Below are 20,619 nucleotides of genomic sequence, written 5' to 3' on the forward strand. Positions count from 1 at the left end.
TCTAGAGTTTCCACTCTTAACCCTGTTGCTGTGGCACTGTGATATTCCCTGGGATGTAAGTGCCATGTGGACAGGATCTTGGCCTGTCGTGCCCCCTGCTGTACCCCAGCCCTGGAAGTGTGCCTTCCCCGTAAGAGGTACTCCATCAACACTGGTAGAGTGAATGAGAGAATTCCCGATTTGGAGCTGGTCAGTGGTCACTGTCTGAGGCATATGTGCTCATCAAGCATTTGTTGCACGGCGAGGCTCAGAGAAGAGGAACTCCTCTGAGGTCTCCTAGGGTGCCGTGTGGCCGGAACCACTGCCCTGGTCTAATTAGACAAATTAAGTGCCTGCAGTCTCTGCCAGAGTGAGAGCGTTTCCCCTCAGCCCCCAGGGTATGGCCAGGTCCTGCTGGGCAGAGGCTGCTGCCCAGGAAGAAGGGTGGGGCTCCAGGAAGGCAGGGCCCAGTGAGGGTGGGGGGAGGGTACCCGGCCACCACCCTGGTTTGGTCGAGGCCATTCGTCCACATCTTGGACATCACAGGAGACAGACGCTGAAGGTAGCTCTGTGGCAATACTGAGCTTGGACACAGGAAAGAATTTGGGGTTTTCCCCTGTGACCTAGACCATGGGCTCTGGTGAGAGAGAACCCAGTTCAAATCTCAGCTTCTGCTTCCTCCTGTGTGAAAACACTGGTAATAATAACCTGCAGGGAAGGTTCAGCACTCGGCAGGCCCTTCCATCGGCCCCTCCCAGACCTGAGCCCAGGCCGCATCCCTGAGCAGGTAGCCTCTCCCTACCCCCAGCCCCGTGGGAGTGGATTTCCCAGAGAGAGGCTGGGAGGCTGGGAGGGTGTGATCATGCCTCAGATAGGTCACTTTTGCGGGAAAACTGGCTTGCCGCGCAGGAGCAGTAGAGGGGGGGCAGCGGGCCCCGCCCCGTGTCGTGCCTCCCACCCGCCAGGGCTCCAGTCTAGTGGTGGGGGCGCATCAGAGCGGGGCGGCCTGGGCTTAAGGCAGGTGCAGTGGGCCTCAGAACTGCGGGGTCTTGTTTAAAAATGCAGTGTCCCCCCTCCCCGTCCCCCCCCACACACAGACAGAGTCCATGCCCGGGAGTCTCCACCGTCAGGAGCTCCACCAATCACTCTGATGCAGACCTCAGACTGCCCTTTGCGGTGCACGGGCTGAGGGGTCTCCCCCAACGTCCAACCCTGCTTCAGGGTTGCCCTGAGTCCCTCCTTCCCCTTCTGCCTGTTTCATCTGGTGTCAGGTATTGGAAGGCCTCATGGTGATCTCGGATGCTTATTTGGGGTCTTCAGCCTAAGTCCCCCGCCCCCTGGCCCCAAGCCTTATTCCTCACCCACTGCTGGGCTGTGACCGTTTCCCCACCTTGACCTGGCCGAGGACATGTGCTGTCCCCTCTGTGGCTAGCCTGAGTCAGCAGTCTTGGCCTGGTGGACAGAGCTTCGGGGGGCCTACCGAGCAAACCCTCCATCTGGGGCATCCCCTCTGTGGAGGTGAGGGGCCAGCAGCAAGCCTGGTGCCCGGTGGGGAGGAGGAGGTGGAAACTTTGTCCCAATGACCAGAGGGCGGAGGGCTTGGCCGGGCCAGCTCTGTTCCATGCACAGGCATGTGCAGGATGCCGTGGGGCTATTTTTACTCCTGTCAAGGAGACAGTGTGATTTATGGGAAGCCTGGTCCCCTTCAGGGCTGTGTTATAAATACACCTGGCCCCATGCTCTCGTTCACTTGGAGGGGAAACTCAGGCCCCGTCCTCTCTCCTGCCTCCCTCCCTGCCTCACTGGGCCGTGTCCATACGTGGTCTTCTTGGGGGCGTCCTTCCCCTATGCAGCTGTCCCCCTGTGGTGGCCCAGCTCTCCTCAGTCACCAGGGCCTCAGTGTGAGTGATTTTTTCAGATGCTGTTAGGAGTGACGGTTATCTGCGAACTGCCTTTGATGAAGGGAAGAGGAGAGAGGCTTCAAATCTGGGGTTCACACTTCCTTCAAGGGCCGGATATAGGTAATAGGAAGGGGAAAGGGGCACAGGTAGGAGGCTTAAGAAAAACTCTGCCTCTCTCCCAAGATGTACCCATCTGCCCAGAGTCCCCTCCTGGAAGGTGGCAGGCCAGCTGGAGAGGGGCCTCTCTGGGCCCAGGACTGGTCCCTGCCCACCCCCTTCCTTCAGCTGCAGAAGGGCAGACAGCCCTGGCGTGGGAAACGGGGGCTGGGCTGGTCTACTTACCAGCTGTGTGGTCTTCCGCAAGTCCTTTAACTTCTCTGACCCTCAAGTTTTTCCTCTGGAAAGGGACACAAAGACGCCTGCCTACTGGATTGATGTGTGTGAAATGCAGGCTAGGCTGGGCTGACAAGGGAGATATTCAGGCAGGCAGCCCAGCCTGTGTCCGACATCATCCCCTTCCTCTGAGGAACCCTGGTCCCTCATCTGCAGGGGCACAAGGGCAACACTGATCAGAGAACCCCCCTCCTCTGTCCTGCCTGGAGAAGGGGGAGGAGGTAGGGCTGCTTCTCCCTGAGCCCCTGGGGCTCAGTTCCTTCACTCTTGGGAGGCAGGGATCATTCAATGAAACATCCAGTCCAGACAAGTGGATGTTCAAACCTGGCCAGGATTGGTCCTCTTGTAGAGGCTAAGAGCTATAAGGGGCCTCAGAGTTCATCTAACAGTACCAGTCAGATGTCAGATATTGCCCCAATAATGCTGCGGAACAAACCACTCAAGGGTTTACTTGCTTCTGCTTCTGCCGGGCAGCTGGGCTTGGCTGTAAGCCCGGTTGGGTCCCGCATTCTCCATGGATCTCTCAACCTCCTAGGACCGGTGGGCTGGCCAGGGCATGCGCTTCCTAGGGCTAAGACAGGAAGCCCAGGGGGGCAAGCACTTCTCAAACCTCCTGTTCACCTCGTGTCTGCCTACCTCGCATTGGCCAAATCAAGTCACGTGGCCAAGCCCAACCTAAATGGGGTGGGGACACACTGCTCCCCTGGAGGGGCGTCAGAGGGGAGGGAGTGACTACTGCTGACTGATTATCTAATGAACTGACTTTCCAGCTCTGCACTGCATGACGATTGGGGTTTTCTGGACGTACTTTGGGGCAGGGAGAGGGAGAAGGAGCAGCTTGGGTGCAACATCTCCCACCCGGCTCCATCCCGAGCCGTGAAGAGCCTTGCAGGTGGGGAGTGGGGGGAGGAGCGTAGTTATTCATGTGCTTCATTCACTCGTGCATTTCTGAGTCACGTCCTTTGGTCAGCCTTGGGGAGGCCAGGATTTGTTACGGAGGCAAAGAGAAAGAGGGAACACAGGGGCCCCTCTGACCTTCAAACATACAATCTCACCTTCTTGAAAATGAGTGAACTTAACGCCAGTGTCTCCCGCTGTAACTTACCAGGGTCCAGGCTTGGTGAACTATTCGTTTTCCGTAGAGATTATCATGAGGAAAATGGTCCCATGGAGAAGAAGGGGAGGGGTCTTCCACTTCCTGGACCCTGGGAGTCATGGGAGAGGAAGTGACGGGATTGGGCGTCCCGGTTTGGGGGTCCCCACTTGGGCTTCTGCCTGGAGGGGCAGTTGCGAGGGATAAACGGAGAGGGGCGCCACGGGCAGGGCTGTCTTGCGCTGCCACCCGTGGGGACTCAGCCACGTCAAAGCAGACACGGTGGCCGGCATGGTCGGGCCGGGGAAGCCCGGGACGCAGAGCTCTCCGAGGCCTTCTCGAGGGTCCTACAGGAGGAGCCCCTGGGTTAAAAGCGAGCGGGTCAGCCGCGGGGGCAGCCCACAGACACCAGCAGGCGCCAGCCCAGGTCGTGGGCAAGCAGGAAGCTGGACCCTTCACCCTTTTCCCTTATCCAGGCCACCCTCTTTGTTACCTTCTTTGTTACAGAGAAGAGGCGTGTGGAAAGTGTGGCTCTCAGAGAGACAGGGTTTGTTCTAATCTATGAGAGACTAAGAGCCACTTAAATGGACTTCACAGAGCAGACATACAGGATTCCTGCCCAGCCTCCAGGCCCCTGCCCATCACCCTAATGCAGCCCCACAGAGTAATCCTCCTGGCATCATCCTCCCCTGACACGAGTCTGAGCAGTCTTCATTCTCTTGCTTAACACGTGTCCCCATCCCCTTGCCCACAGGGCTGAGACCCACTCCGGGCAGCCCTCCAGTCTGGCAGCCCCTCCTGAGCCCTTGCTGCAGCTGGTGGCGTACTTCCTTCCCCAGGTCAGCCCTTTGAGGTGGCACAGCTGGGACGGGAGCCCAGGGAACTGCCGTCCACCCCAGAGCCCTTTCCGCCATCAGCTGCTGTCTCCCCTGCCCGGGAATCCCTGCCGGGGGTCCCTGGCTCCTGGGCTTCCTCTCTGGGGGCAGCCCCTGGCTGAGGGTGGGGACTGGAGGCATGGAGCAGCCCAAACCCTCCGAGGTCCTGCTCCCCCGGGGGTCAGCAAAGCTCAGCGGGTGGGGCCTCGGCCTCCCTGTCCCATGCTCGCGGGTCCACGCCACCTGTGGCCATGGGGCTGGGGTGCAGGGAGCAGTACCCCGGTACCCTGTTTTCTGACCCCGGCCCCAGCTTCTCCGTATCTGTTTATTTACCTTGGAAAAGGCCCTGTGGCCCAGGCAGGAAACGGGCCAATTCCAGGAGGCTCGCCGGGCGGGGGAACAAGGAGCCACATTGTGCTCCGTGCCTGGCCGCTCCCCACCCTGGGCCTGCGAAGAGCCCGGAGAGGGGGACCGGTTGGGGGCCTGGCAGGAAGGAGGCGTGGGGGCTGAGGGCTGCCAGCGCGCCAAGCCCGCCCGCCTATGAAAGGGCTTCTGTGCAGGGGTGGGACGGGGGGCTGCCGAATCCCCACCCCGCCAGTGAGTGGATGAGGCGGGGATGCTGGGCGGCGGCCCCTCGTCACAGCCTAGGGCCCACCAGGCACCGACCTGCCAGCCCAGGGCAGAGGGAAGAGACCCAGGAGCCGGCTGGCCCTGGTGCCCCTGGCTTCTCTTGGGCAGACGCCACCCCTCAGTTGAGGGACGTCCTGCCCTCAGCCTCCCCTCCCCTGTCCCAGCTCCTGCCAGGCAGTTGGTCCGACCTCAGGCCTCCCTGCCCGGCAGAAGCTGGAAGCGGGAGAGTCCTGCGGTCAGAGCCTGGCCCTGGCTGAACAGGCCGAGGCTGGCGTGTGGCTTGATGTCGTCATGGGGGCACTTGCGAGGGCTGACCCCTCCCCAACCCTGCAGTCTTCCTCACTGACCGGCTGGTGTCTGTACGGGCTGATCTTCCATCCACCCATCCATCCGTTCATTCATTCAACACTGGGGCTCCCTTCCTCTCTCTTCCAATCGCCTAACTTGCAGTGACAGCGTCCTCCAAGCCCCCTTCCCCGGTTCCCAGTGTGCTGTTTGAGAAATGTAAATCTGCAGCTCGGTGCTTTGTGACCGCCTGGAGAGGTGGGATAGGGAGGGTGGGAGGGAGGGAGACGCAAGAGGGAAGGGATGTGGGAACAGATGTATATGTATGACTGATTCACTTTGTTATAAAGCAGAAACTAATAATAATAATTTAAAAAAAGAAATGTAGATCTGATTACGTCATTCCTGTCTCTCAAGGTCTTCAGAGACTTCCTACTTGTTTCTGGGCAAAGAGGTTCACAGGCCCTTTGAGCTCAGCCCCACCTGCCCCTCAGGCCCATGAACACCAATGACTGGGTTGAGGGGGGGCGAGGGACTTGAGGGGGTCAGAGGTGAGATGGATTTCTCCCACCCAGCACGGGGGGGGCGGGGAGGGGCTCTGGGTGGGCATGTCCTTCCAGTTGAAAGGGAGTCCGAGGGACCTCAGAATGGGGATGAAGACCTGGGACAAGAAATGTGCACGGCTGTCACCTGGCCCATGCCTCCACGTCCTTCTAGGACAGCCCCTCCCAGCTGAATTGCCACCTCCCACCCCCACTCAAGGCATCACTCTCTGCCCCCAGCCCTGCTGTCCTTGCAGCCGACATCACTCCATGTATGTGTTCATCTCCAGATGGGCAGGCTCAATGTTGTAAAGATGTCAGTTCCCCCCAAAGTAATCTGTAAACTTCCATAAATCAGTCTCTAAATCCAGTAAGATTATTTCTGGGACTAGATGACGAAGTTCATCTAGAAGAGAAAATGAGGAGACAGAACCAAGACAATCATCAAAACAAAGAACAAAGGCAGGGAGTCCGCCTTCCAGCAGAAAAGGAAACTGCACGTTTACAATAATGAAAATGAGTGTTTCCTGCACATTTACTGCTGTTATAGCCAGCGCTGTGGTGCTCTTCTTACCTGTGTCAGTCACTGTCAGGAACAGCTTTCCCTTTATTGACCCCTTGGATCCTCGCATTAATCCCGTGGTACAGATAAGGAAACTAGCTCTAGGCCAGCCTGGTCTGCCCCAGGCCCTGTTCTAAGCACTTTGCATCCAGGATGTCAGTTAGTTCCCACAGCACCCCCTGAGGTAGGTACTGTTACTAATTCAGTCCAGCTATGATATATTAATGCTATAGAGAAGATGGCCCATTGAGCTTCAGATGGGCCCAAGACCCATCAGGCAAAAAAAAGTTACAGAATGACACATGTATCACTTAAGGGAAACATAAGAAAACTCCTAACCTGTATACACTTGTGTATAGGGATGTAAGTGCATAGAAAAGTGTCTGGAAGGAAATGAAATGAAATGACATCATTACCTCTGCAGAGGGGAGAAGGGTGGGGACTCTCCCTCTTTACCACATGCATTTTATGGGCCTTTTCCTTCTTAAATAGTAAAATACAGGGCTTCCCTGGTGGCGCAGTGGTTGAGAGTCCGCCTGCCAATGCAGGGGACACGGGTTCAAGCCCTGGTCTGGGAAGATCCCACATGCCGCGGAGCAACTAGGCCCGTGCGTTACATCTGCTGAGCCTGTGCTCTAGACCCCGCGAGCCACCACTACTGAAGCCCGCGCACCTAGAGCCTGTGCTCCACAGCAAAGAGAAGCCACTGCAACGAGAAACCCGCACACCGCAACGAAGAATAGCCCCCGCTCACCACAACTGGAGAAAGCCCGCGTGCAGCAACAAAGTCCCAACGCGGCCAAAAATTAACTAAAAAAAATTTTATAATAAAACAAGAACAGGATGATGTAAAAAAGGAAAAAATAGAGAACAAGAAAGGGCTCTTGCAAATTAAAAACATGGTGGTTAAAAGTAAAAAGGAGAAGGAAAAGGAGAAATAATAATACAAGGTTGGAAGATAAAAATGAGGAAATTTCCCAGGAAGCCACTGAAAAGATAAAGCGGTAGACAGAGAGAAAAGAGTATCAGAGATCAATCCAGGAGGTCCAACATCCACCTAATAGGCCTTATGCATCAGGCTCAGAGGGCACCACGCCAGGCCCACAGCACTTCTAGGGGCCCACTGAAAGGCTTTCTCTTAAAAGCAGGAAAAAATAAATCAATTTTAGGTCAAAAAGTGTTTTCATAGATAATATATTCATCTTTATACTAGTGTAACCATAAAATACAGTTGTTTTTTTGTTTTTTTTTTCTGCGGTACATGGGCCTCTCACTGTTGTGGCCTCTTCCGTTGTGGAGCACAGACTCCAGATGCTCAGGCTCAGCGGCCATGGCTCACAGGCCCAGCCGCTCCGTGGCATGTGGGATCCTCCCGGACCGGGGCACGAACCCATGTCCCCTGCATTGGCAGGCGGACTCTCAACCACTGCGCCACCAGGGAAGCCCAAAATACAGTTTTTAAAATTTTATTTTAATGGTGGAAGGGACCCAGGAAAGCAAAAGTGCCTAAAGACCATGAAAATCACAATGTGGCCCCAGGCTTCAAGCGACAGCTTGAGACAACAGTTCACCCCAGAGTCCCCGAGAGTTGAGTGGAGGATGTGTGTCTGAGGGAGGGAGTGAGAGCAGGCTGGGGTGTGGACCGGCAGTGACTGTGACACCCGTTTGAGTGCAGAGCCCCAGCCCACGCTGTGCAGATCACCCAACCCTCCCAGCAGCCCTGGGATGCGGGCACCGCTGGAGTGTTCCCTTAACTGCCGGGAAAAGCGCAGCCCAGAGAGGTTGGGCAGATTAGCTAAGATGACAGCTATGGGGTATGATTTGAATCCAGGCCGCTGGATCCAGAAACCACGTCATGGCCTCCCACGGCCTGAATACCTCAAAAATATACTTGAGATGTTCCCTGTGTGGGCGCCTGCAGAAACGTTAACACAAGCAGCAGAAAAAGACCTGTGGGCAGGGGGCTGGGGAGTGGGGGACGCTTCTGTTCTTCACGTGGAATAACTCCCCTGGCCTCTCCCCACCGCACACCTAGGAAAAGCCAGAACCGGGGCAAGGACCAGGAGAAGCCAAAATGGATAGGGACACGCTCCCTGCCCACGGGAGTTTCTGGAGCAGCCCCCTGCAGATAGACCAGCAGGTCTCTCAGACCCGCTGACCAGGCCAGGGGAGCAAGTGGACCCATCCGGTGGGATGACCTCAGAGAGAAGTGAGGCAGGCTGCAGGTCTAGTGTCCGGAGGCCTGGGGTCCAGCTCTACCTTGCAGCCTCCCAAGGTTCAGTTTCTTCATCTGTAAAATGGGGGCAAACAAGGTCATGGGTGTGAAAGGGCCTCGCCAGGCACAGGGACTGTTGGACGAAAGGAAGGGAAGGCAGGCTGTGCGGTGGAGAGCTGGAAGGCCCTCCCTGGGCTGGGGGCAATGTCCACACCTTTTCCTCCACACCTCCACCCCTGCCTGAGGGACCACAGGGTCTGGAGTGGTTAAAGGTCACGGCCTCACTGGGCTCCGCCCTCGCACCTTGAGAGGCAGTGTGCCCTGAAGCCAGGGCCTGCGCTGGCTTCGGAGAAGGCTTGTGGGGGCAGAGAAGGGTTCCAGAACATGCTAGGGACGGCCTTCCCGGAGCCTCCCCCGGCAGAGGCGGGGCACCGTGATGAACTGAGGCCCGCTTGTCCTGGAGGCAGGTGACTTTCCTTGGGAGGAGCCACAGGGGGACCCCCAGCCAGCCAGCAGCCTCAGACAGGGTGGGGGTCCCAGACCTACCAGGCCCCCCTCTCCAGGGGCAGAATGAGGCCCACAGCTGCTGGGAGAGCCTGGGCTCCATCCGAGGCCCCTGGCTGGGCCGGGCGGGGTGGTGGGGGCCAGGCTAGGGCCTCTTTCCTCCTAGCTTGGCCGCTGAGGTTATTTTTTTCCCCTCGTTTGCTGCTGAATTTCCCTTCGAGTTGGATAAATAAGCAGCAGGTTCCAACGTCAACGAAACAGGAGCCCCAGCGGCCGCACAAAAGCAGCTTTCAGCAGCGTCAGGCACCTCTGGCCCATCCTGGCCGCAGGGTGGCCACAGCGCCCCAGCAGGGCTGGGGGGTGGTGGGTGGGCACGCAGACGCCACACCCCTTCCCAGCAGCTCCCCCACCCCACCCCCCGAGCCTCCGCCTCAAATGCCCTCCCTCCCTCTCTGGGACTCACACGCTTGTCACCTCTTCCGGTCCCTGCCCACCCCCAGCAGAGCCCACACTTGCCCTTCGACCCTGACAGCACTCTGCGCTGACCGTGTAAAGCCCTCCCTCCCTTAAAACCTTCCAACGCACGGCTCCCCATGGCCGGAGGGTCCAGCCCGGCTTTCCAGCGTCCGCTGTGGGCTCCAGGAGAGGCTGCTTCTGTTTTCTCTCCAAAGCTTCTGCGAAGGCTGTTCCCTCTGTCTAGAACATCCCGTCTCCTGCCTGGCTTCCACTGGGCTAAGCGACCCTGTTCAAGTACCACCCCCTCTGATGCCCACCCCAGCTTCTCTCTCTTGTCACAGACATCAGCTGCCCCCAGAGTGGTCCCGATTCATCACCTGACCATGAGCAAACAGGGGGCAGATTCATCTCGTGTGCCCAGCGCCCTGCCCAGCCGTGCTGTGTGCTATGGGGACACAGAGGAGGCGCCCAGTTAGAGTTTGCCGCTCCACATCCCCGTAACGTCACACTCACCTTCCACGTACCTGAACTAGATGCACACTAACCCGTAGCGACAGCAGTTCAGGGGCTGCCTGGGGAAGGGACGGAGGGAAAAAAAAGCTTCGGGTGGTGAAGAATATGATGTTTTTTAAAATTATATTTTAATTTAATTCTTTTACTGAAGTAGAGTTGATTTATACAGCGTTTTGCCAATCTCTGCTGTACAGCAAAGTGACTCAGTTATACACATAAAGACATTCTTGTTTATAATATTCTTTTCCATTTTGGTTTATCACAGGATACTGAATACAGTTCCCTGTGCTGTAGAGTGGGGCCTTGTTGTTTATCCATCTTACGTATAATAGTTTAGATCTGCTAATCCCCCCTCTGCCCCACCCGCACTCCCAGTGCTTCCCTCCTCCACCCCCTCCCCCTTGGCAACCACAAGCCTGATCTCTATGTCTGTGAGTCTGTTTCTGTTTCGTAGATAGGTTCATTTGTGCCATAGTTTAGATTCCACATACAAGTGATAAAGAATATGATGGGTTTTTAAAATCTCGATGCTATCACTTGCCTGAAGCGAGTTTCTTCCATTCTTTCTAAGCCTGTTTCCTCATCTAGCATTTGGGGTAATAACCACCTCATGAGGGTGTTATGAGGATTAAATGAGATGTGAATTAATACTTAATAAATGGTAGTTTTATTAAGCTCATTTCACACTGTATTGACCATATATTAATACATATACCATTTATTAACATTTTAATGTACTACTTCTCAGTAAGAGAGTTGCATTTTAACTAGAGGATATTCATTATCTGGATCAATTGTGGTGATGATTTCCCAAGTATATCCTTATGTCAAAGTGCATCGAATTGTACACTTTAGATATCTGCAAGCTAATTGCACATCAATCGTGTACCTCAATAATGCTGTAAAAAAATTCAAAGACCAATTGACCCAGCAAGTTCTCAGATTCTGTGCTATGGAAATAAAAGCACAAGTACACTCAGGGGTCAGCAAACGTTCTTGCAAAGGGCCGGATAGTAAATGTTTTCGGCTTTGCGGGCCATTTGGTCTCTATCATAACTACTCAATTCTGCCAATGTGTTATAGCTGGAAAGCAACCATAGATTCTACATAAACCAAGGAGCATAGCTGTGTTCCAGTAAAACTTTATTTATAAGAACAGGCAGAGGGCCAGATTTGGACTACGGGCCACAGTTTGCAGATCCTGAATCTAGGTACGTCTACCTATGTCAGGATCATAACAGAAACAACCTAAATGTCTATCCATAGGGGACTGGTTGAATCATTTATAATAAACCCACACTGTGGAAATTAGAATGACTATTAAAAAGGATGTGTTGGATCCTGTGTCTTGACCTGTAAAGACCATTCATGGTAGATTATTTTTCAAATATTTTATTGCGAAAATGTAAAAATACACAGACTATTTAAAGTTTATAGCTAACACCTGAATGCCCACCATGAGATTCTACCATTAATATTTTACTACACTTATTTTTTATCATATGTCCATCCATCTGTCCATGATAGATTCTTAGGTGAGAAAATGAGGTGTAAAATGTACAATATGACTTCCATTTTAGTAAAAGAAAGAAAAGATCAGAAAAGACTGCACTACGTGTATCTGTGTTTGTAAAGTCTAGAAAAAAGTATCAGATGAGGTGCCTGAACTCTTTTTTTTTTAATTGAAGTATAGTTGATTTACAATGTAGTGTTAGTATCAGGTGTACAACATAGTGATTTAGTTATATAGATATAGATATTCTTTTTCAGATTCTTTTCTACAATATCATAGGTTTTTACAAGATATTGAATATAGTTCCCTGTGCTATACAGTAGGCCTTTATTGTTTATCTGTTTCATACATAGTAGTATGTATATGTTAATTCCAAACTCCTAATTTATCCCACCCCCCCTACCCCCGCCACCCTTTCCCCTTGGGTAACCATAAATATGTTTTCTCTGTCTGTGAGTCTGTTTCTGTTTTGTAACTAAGTTTATTTGTATCATTTTTTTTAGATTCCACATGTAAGTGATATCATATATTTGTCTCTCTCTGACTTACTTCACTTAGTATGATAATCTCTAGGTCCATCCATGTTGCTGCAAATGGCATTATTTCATTCTTTTTAATGACTGAGTAGTATTCCATTGTGTATACATCTATTTTATCCATTCCTCTGTGGGTGGACCCTTAGGTTGCCTCCATGTCTTGGCTGTTGTAAATAGTGCCACTGCGAACAACTGGGGTGCATGTGTCTTTTCAACTCAAGAGTTTTCATCTTTTCCAGATATATGCCCAGAAGTGGGATTGCTGGATCATATGGTAATTCTATTTTTTAGTTTTTTAAGGAACCTCCATACTGTTTCCCATAGTGGCTGCACCAGTTTACATTCCCACCAACAGAGTAGTAGGGTTTCCTTTTCTCCACACCCTCTCCAGCATTTACTATTTGTAGACTTTTTGATGATGGCCATTCTGACCAGTGTGAGGCAATACCTCACTGTAGTTTTGATTTGCATTCCTCTAATAATTCAGGATGTTGAGCGTCTTTTCACGTGCCTGTTGGCCATCTGTATGTCTTCTTTGGAGAAATGTCTGTTTAGGTCCTCCACCCATTTTTTGGTTGGGTCATTTGGGGTTTTTTTTTGATATTGAACTGTATGAGCTCTTTGTTTATTTTGGAAATTAAGCCCTTGTTGGTTGCAGGAGATGCCTGAACCCTGATGCTGATTACCTGAGGGCAAGGGTTGCAAGGGAATTAGTTATGAAAATTTGAAAGCCCTAATAAGAAATTTAAAAAATGCTTCTTTAGTAAGAATGAACAGTCTAGTCCAGCCCCTGACATCCCAATAAAGAGACCCTGAGGGCTTCCCTGGGGGCACCAGGTGGTAAGAATCCACCTGCCAATGCAGGGGACACGGGTTGGAGCCCTGGGCCGGGAAGATCCCACATGCTGCAGAGCACCTAAGCCCGTGCGCCACAACTACTGAGCCTGCGCTCTAGAGCCCACAAGCCACAACTCCTGAGCCCGTGAGCCACAACTACTGAAGCCCGTGTGCCACAACTACCGAGGTCCGTGGTCCGCAACAAGAGAAGCCACTGCAATGAGAAGTCCGCGCACTGCAACGAAGAGTAGCCCCCGCTCGCCGCAACCAGAGAAAGCCCGCGCGCAGCAACGAAGACCCAACGCAGCCAAAAACAAATGAATAAATTTATTCAAAAAAAAAAACAAGAGACCCTGAGTCAGAACCAGGGCTCAAGCTGCAGGGAGGTGGGCCCATTCCCTGAGCTTGCCCGGTGCGTGGGCAAGTGTGTGCACACTCGGGAATAACCAGGCCCCTGCGTGTCCTTGTGTGTATATACATACTTAACTCACCCCCAGACCCACATACACAGCATGCATATATGCTGGCGCCCGCTGCTGTCTGCCCAGGCTGCTGTGTCACTCCACAGCCGCCCCTGCCCAGGAGCAGGTGTGTCAGTGTGATACCCCTTGAGTCCTTCATCACCCCCGGCAGGCAGCCCCTCCTGAGGGCTGCCCCAGGCGCCTGGAGGAAGTGCAGCACGGCCCTCCTCCTGGTTCCTGCTTACTCACGCGGACACCTCTGTCCCCCAGGTTCTAATCAGTACCCCTCCCCCAACCTCAGGCCCCACTTGCATGCAGCCTCTTCCAGAAGGATCTACGGCCACCTCCTCATTATGACGTTCTTTCATTCAACAAACATTTATGGGAGCCTACTCCAGGCTAGGCACCAAGACACCCAGGAGCACAGCCTGGCCCCTTACCTCCAGAAACTCCCACGTTTATGGGGAGACAGGTGCAGTCGTGGTGGCTGCAGGGCACAGAGGCAGGCACCAGGGCCATCGGGCAGGGGGTCATCCTGGAGGAGGCAATACCAGGGTCAAGCTGCGGAAAGGTCAGCATGTGTCCTGTGGGGTGAGTGGTGGCTTCGGTCAGGGAGGATGTGGTAAGAAGGGAAGACCGGAGTGCTGGGGTTGGGGGACATGGGTCAGGCGGGTGTCCCTTCCAACTTGTGCAGGGCAGCTCATTGGCCCACAGCCAAGGGCCCCCAGGAAGGGAGTCTTCTCCCACCCCCCGCCCCAGGAGGAGGAGTTGGGAGGGGTTCCATTCCCACCTCGCCCAACTCTGGCCCTTCTGCCCAGTGAGCAGGAGTGGGGGTGGGCATTGATGGTAATCTCCCTCCTCCCGGTCCCCCCGGTCCTCCTCCTAGTCTCCCTTTCAGTGAGTGCCTGGCGTATTGTTCTGCCTTTGTAAAGAGGCAGATCAAGTGACAAAGCAGGGTGGGTGGGCAGGCAGCCCAAGAGGCCTCTTCTCTCCCAGGCAGCATCTGTATGGGGGAGGGGCTGTTCTACACCCCCCACCTCTGGCTTCCAGCAGCAGCTGTTGTCATGGTGACAAGCCTGGCATCCCATGGCTCCTGGGGCATCCTCCCCACTGTGGCTGTGGAGGAAGGGCCCCCAGACTCCTCTCGACCCTGGTTGGGGGTGGGGGCACAAAAAAACCTGGCTCCCTGGACAGTCCTAGCAGGGGGAAGCCTCCAGCCTTCTGTGCCTCCCAATCTGGCTGCCTGCACAGGGGCAGCTCCAGAGCCCCCGCCTCCTACAGACACTGTGATGTGGTGGGCTCAGGCCATGCACCTCTGTCATCCATGCGTCTCTGCCTCCTTGGGGCAAGATACAGAGAGAAATAAAATGTCCCCAGGGTCTTTGAGCAGCTGCTGGCATTGGGGCAGAGGGAGGAGATGGATGGAAGGCTAACAGTACATGAGTGTACAAGTGGGGGAGAGTGTGTGGGCAAGGGCTCTGGGCCCACAGAGCAGAGCCTCCAGCCCCGTCCCGCAGAGCTGGGGGGCTACCCCTAAGAGGATGGTGTGCCCAACACAGCAGAAGAGAAGGGCCTTCTGGGCTGGGGAGATTGGAGGCATGACATGGCATGGGTTTCCAAGGAGTTGGTCGTGGCAGGAAAGGAAGAGGCGGATGGGGGTTATGCCTGGAAGGGCTTCTGCTGCCCTTCATGCATCCCCAGGAGCATGACCTTCACCCTGGGCAATGGGAAGCTGCCACTGGCATTTCGGGAACCTCTTTGACCAGGTGGTCGAAGCCAGGTCATTTTTTCAGAGTTACCCTATTTCTGTGCTACCTATTTGGGAAGCTCAGGAGCTTGCCGCTGCACCTCTCACGGCTCAGGTGGGCCGAGTTTGTATTTCTTGCAGGGCACAGGGCTGGCTGCATCTCCATGGAGTCCCAATCTCTCGGGTCCTCTTGGAGAGCAAGAGGCTGGGTTCCTCTCCCTTCCCTGCTCCAGCACAGCTCTAAGAGGAAGTGAGCACTAATTAGAGCTGCTGCCCCGACTCCTTGCTGTGCCTCCACTACATGCCAGGCTCTACAGCAGGGCAGTGTTGGCCGAGCAGGGCCAGCTGGGCAGGTGCCCTTGCTCTGGTGGTGACAGGCAGCCTCATGCAGTAGAAGAGCCTGAATGCCATCCCTGACCCTTGTGAGCTGTGTAATCCCAGGCAAATATCTTGGGTTTTCTTTTTTTTTAAACTTTATTTATTTTATTTATTTATTTTTGGCTGCACTGGGTCTTTGTTGCTGCGTGCGGGCTTTCTCTAGTTGTGGCAAGCGGGGGCTACTCTTCGTTGTGGTGCGCGGGCTTCTCATTGCGGTGGCTTCTCTTGTTGCAGAGCACGGGCTTAGTTGCTCCGCAGCATGTGGGATCTTCCCAGACCAGGGCTCGAACCCGTGTCCCCTGCATTGCAGGCGGATTCTTAACCACTGTGCCACCAAGGAAGCCCCTCGAGTTTTCTGAGCCTCAATTTCTCATCTGTAAAATGGGCACAGAATTCCTTGCAGGGCTGTTATGAGAGTTTAAAAAGTCACTGTGTAGGGCTTCTCTGGTGGCGCCGTGGTTAAGAATCCACCTGCCAGTGCATGGGACAAGGGTTCGAGCCCTGGTCCGGGAAGATCCCACATGCCGCGGAGCAACTAAGCCCGTGCGCCACAAGTACTGAGCCTGTGCTCCAGAGCCCGCAAGTCACAACTACTGAAGCCTGCGCGCCTAGAGCCCGTGCTCTGCAACAAGAGAAGCCACCGCAATGAGAAGCCCGCGCACCGCAACGAAGCGTAGCCCCCGCTCACCGCAACTAGAGAAAGCCCGCGCAGTAACAGACCCAACTCAGCCAAAAAAAAAAAAAAAAGTCATTGTGTAAAATGCCTGGCCCAGGGCCCATTTGGCTCACCGTGGGTCCTTGACCAGTTTCCTAGGCCCCCTGCAGTGCAGGTCACTCCCTCAGTCCTTCATCTGCTTGGCATCCCTGAGCAGCTGCTAGGGCTGGACCTACGCCGAGCGCTCACGTGGAAGCTGAGTCTGAGTCTTCCAGGTACCTCTAGGCCAAGGGGGTAAGGGCAGACGGGGGTGGGCCATGGAGGAGGGAGGCAGTGTCTCAGGGAGCTTCAGACCAGAGCAGGGCCCTTTAGGTGGCCTGCTGGATGGCACTCGGGTTTCACCCACAAACCCGGGAACCGTGGTGGGAACCTGGCTGGGCAGAGGCAGGAGGGCTGAGGGGCTTTGGGACTCCAGGCGGCCCCGGGCAACCCCAGCCTCTCAGAAACACCTTCCCAACCTGAGGGTGGACGAGTGGGGTGGTGTCGGCAGCTCAGGGGTCACAGTCTCAGACTGCGGTCACCGGTTATTGTCACCGGTCACCACGAGGCCGAGTCATATCCCTAGGACTGCCTTGATTCGTTCCATCTGTACAAAGGGAAGGACAGTCCTCCCCGCTCCCCACGGTTTCGCTGCTGCCCGTGGAAGCAGAGTGAGTAAGCTGGTTATCTTCCTGACAGCTATCTGGCTTAGGTGAGGAGGGTGTGAGGTGAACTAAAATATTTCACGGGTGCCACTGTACGCGGTCCCCTGCTCTGCTGTCTGGGGGGCCTGGCGGGGGCGGGAAGGGGGAGGTAGACGTGGTTCAGGCAGTGAGCGGCAGGCTTTCTGGGCCGAGAGGAATTCCCAGGGGAAAACCTGTACCAAGGGAGCGCAGAGGACAGGAGGGGAGGGGGCAGAGGGAGGCGGGGTCCTCCAGCTCTGTGCGAAGCAGTTTTCAAGCGGTCCCGAGGCATCAAGGGACACCCTAGACAGCAGAACCTCCCGCGGATAGGGTGACACCTCCCCCGAGGCCCATCTGGGAAGGGGAGAAGGTACCATTCCTGGACTGCGGAGAGAGACAATGAGGTCAAGTGCGCAGTGTGACGGGTAAGTAGCACGTGAGCAACAAATGAATTGTTCATTTCTACAGGATTATCTGCCGGTTTTACAGAAAAGGAAACAGAGCGAAGAGCCCAAAGCCACATACAACTAGTGAAGAGGCAGAGGCTGCACTTGAACTGTCCCAGAGTACACGGTCGAGGCGTCCCACGCGTAAAAGCCTTAGAAATCGTCCCGCCTGGGGTAAAAAGAGGTGACGCGGTACGGTGGCAGGGAAATCCTCCGGCTGACTGTCTTGTCGCGGGAAGAGGTTGGGCAGCAACCCACTCAGAAAGGGAAGAACCGAGTGTGAGCGGGCAGACGAGGTCGCTTGCACACCCCGCCCCCCGAGACCGCGGCCGGGTTGGTGCCTCCCCGCGCAGCTGCGAGACGCGGCGCCTTTAAAGCCCGGCTGGGGGCGTGCCCGGCGCGCTGAGGGCACGCCTCTGGGCGCGTCCGCCCGGCGCCCCGCCCCGAGGTTTGTAGCCGCGGCCCCGGGAGGCGGGGCACGCTCTGGCTCGGCGGCCGTTCGAGTGGCGGCGGTTCGGCGGCTCGGCGTCTCCTTTCCCTCCGGCGGCTTACCCGCGCTCTGCCCAGGGTACCCGGCCGCGCCCTGACACACTCGGCCAGCACGGCTATGGCCCGCGCCCCGCGACGTGGCGGGCGGGCACGGGGGCGCCGGACGGCGCGGCCAGAGTGAGGCGAGGCCGCCCTCCCGCCCTCGGCCGGGGCCGCCCGGGATGGCCGTGCCGCCGCTCCGCCGGGCGCTGCTGCTGTGGCAGCTGCTGGCGGCGGGCGGCACGGCGCTGGAGATCGGCCGCTTCGACCCGGAGCGCGGACGCGGGCCGGCGCCGTGCCAGGCGGTGGAGATCCCCATGTGCCGCGGCATCGGCTACAACCTGACCCGCATGCCCAACCTGCTGGGCCACACGTCGCAGGGCGAGGCGGCCGCCGAGCTGGCCGAGTTCGCGCCTCTCGTGCAGTACGGCTGCCACAGCCACCTGCGCTTCTTCCTGTGCTCGCTCTACGCGCCCATGTGCACCGACCAGGTCTCGACGCCCATCCCCGCCTGCCGGCCCATGTGCGAGCAGGCGCGCCTGCGCTGCGCGCCCATCATGGAGCAGTTCAACTTCGGCTGGCCGGACTCGCTGGACTGCGCCCGGCTGCCCACGCGCAACGACCCGCACGCGCTCTGCATGGAGGCGCCCGAGAACGCCACGGCCGGCCCCGCCGAGCCCCACAAGGGCCTGGGCATGCTGCCCGTGGCGCCGCGGCCCGCGCGGCCCCCCGGCGACGCCGTCCTAGGCGCCGCCGGCGGCACCTGCGAGAACCCCGAGAAGTTCCAGTACGTGGAGAAGAGCCGCTCGTGCGCGCCGCGCTGCGGGCCGGGCGTCGAGGTGTTCTGGTCGCGGCGTGACAAGGACTTCGCGCTCGTCTGGATGGCCGTGTGGTCGGCGCTGTGCTTCTTCTCCACCGCCTTCACCGTGCTCACCTTCTTGCTGGAACCTCACCGCTTCCAGTACCCGGAGCGCCCCATCATCTTCCTTTCCATGTGCTACAACGTCTACTCGCTAGCCTTCCTCATCCGGGCTGTGGCTGGGGCCCAGAGCGTGGCTTGCGACCAGGAGGCAGGTGCGCTCTACGTGATCCAGGAGGGGCTGGAGAACACGGGCTGCACCCTCGTCTTCCTGCTGCTCTACTACTTTGGCATGGCCAGCTCGCTGTGGTGGGTGGTGCTGACCCTCACCTGGTTCCTGGCGGCCGGCAAGAAGTGGGGCCACGAGGCCATCGAGGCCCACGGCAGCTACTTCCACATGGCGGCCTGGGGGCTGCCGGCTCTCAAGACCATCGTTATCCTGACTCTGCGCAAGGTGGCAGGGGATGAGCTGACCGGGCTCTGTTACGTGGCCAGCATGGATGCGGGGGCACTCACGGGCTTCGTGCTGGTACCCCTCTCCTGCTACCTGGTGCTGGGCACGAGCTTCCTCCTGACCGGCTTTGTGGCCCTCTTCCACATCCGCAAGATCATGAAGACAGGGGGCACCAACACGGAGAAGCTGGAGAAGCTCATGGTCAAGATTGGGGTCTTCTCCATCCTCTACACTGTGCCCGCCACCTGCGTCATTGTGTGCTACGTCTATGAACGCCTCAACATGGACTTCTGGCGCTTGCGGGCCACAGAGCAGCCCTGCTCGGCAGCCACCACGCCCGGCGGCTGGAGGGACTGCTCGCTGCAAGGGGGCTCAGTGCCCACCGTGGCTGTCTTTATGCTCAAAATCTTCATGTCGCTGGTGGTGGGCATCACCAGCGGCGTCTGGGTGTGGAGCTCTAAGACTTTCCAGACCTGGCAGAGCCTGTGCCACCGCAAGATGGCAGCTGGCCGGGCGCGGGCAAAGACCTGCCGGGCCCCCGGGGGCTATGGCCGTGGCACCCACTGCCACTATAAGGCCCCCACCGTGGTCTTGCACATGACTAAGACGGATCCTTCTCTGGAGAACCCCACACACCTCTAGGGACACAGGCCTGCGTGGGGAGGCTGTTGCCCCCTCCTAGCCCCCCTCCGGAGGAGACAGCTGACTAGCAGCTGCCCAGCTGTCAAGGTCAGGCAAGTGAGTGCGAGGGGCCGAGGACCAGGGCGGGGAGACTCTCGTTCAACCCTCACTTGTCAGGACCCAGTGAGGCTCACTCCCCTGTCGCCTAGTGCAAGGGGGTGGGCCTGGCTGAGTCCCCCGCAGGGCCCTGGGGGTGGGGGCATGTGGAGAGGAGGAGGGGTAGAAGGGGGTGTGGTCCAGCAGAGTTTATTTAATGATGTAATTTATTGTTGAGTTTCTCTGGAAGCTGTGACTAGAATAAACCCCCGTGTGGCACCGCTGAGTCTTCTCTGGACTGAAGAGGGAGAAGGTAGGAGGGTGAGGGCCCTGCAGGAGTCTCCCATGTGAGCAGAGCTGGGGGTGGGTTCTGGGCTCATCCCCTGACCCCGTTTTCTGGCTCTCCATCAATGGGGAGGACATCCTGCTGTGAAACAGCTGTGTTTTGCAGGAGTCCCAGATTCTCCTCTTTGCTCCTTTTGGCCCTGGGTTCCTGCTTCCCAAAGTGAGACTGGGATGCCTGCTGGGATACTCAGGGAATCCCCTGGGATGACACTGTCCCCCTCTGGCCCAGGGGAGTCTAGCCTGTTTGGGGCCTGTGGGTAAGACTCTGCTTTCCTCATTTTGTATAAAAAATGAGGGCATCAGCCTACCTCAGAGTTTTCCTCAGAGGCTCAGGATCTGTTCCCAGTCTTTCTGGCCCATCCTGCTGTCCCCTCCCTGGGGCCTGAGGGCCGAGGCCCAGCTGACTGTCCTCACTGCCTTTGAAGATTGCTGATGTGATGTGGCCACTTCACTCCTTGCCAGCCCTAGTCAGG

The 20,619-nt window shown here is 56.5% G+C and overlaps 2 protein-coding genes across 2 annotated transcripts in view; both read left to right on the forward strand.

Moving 5' to 3' along the window:
* Window positions 1-20,619, forward strand: part of HIP1 (huntingtin interacting protein 1) — a 407,412-nt gene that overhangs the window by 305,604 nt on the left and 81,189 nt on the right. The window lies entirely within an intron of this gene.
* FZD9 (frizzled class receptor 9) lies at window positions 17,751-19,989 on the forward strand. Its single transcript, XM_081256694.1, has one exon. It carries the CDS (start codon window positions 17,954-17,956, stop codon window positions 19,724-19,726), a length of 1,773 nt encoding a protein of 590 aa, XP_081112820.1. The 5' UTR covers window positions 17,751-17,953; the 3' UTR covers window positions 19,727-19,989.

This window comes from Mesoplodon bidens, assembly GCF_964165515.1.
Source record: "Mesoplodon bidens genome assembly, chromosome: 15".
Classification (NCBI taxonomy): domain Eukaryota; kingdom Metazoa; phylum Chordata; class Mammalia; order Artiodactyla; family Ziphiidae; genus Mesoplodon; species Mesoplodon bidens.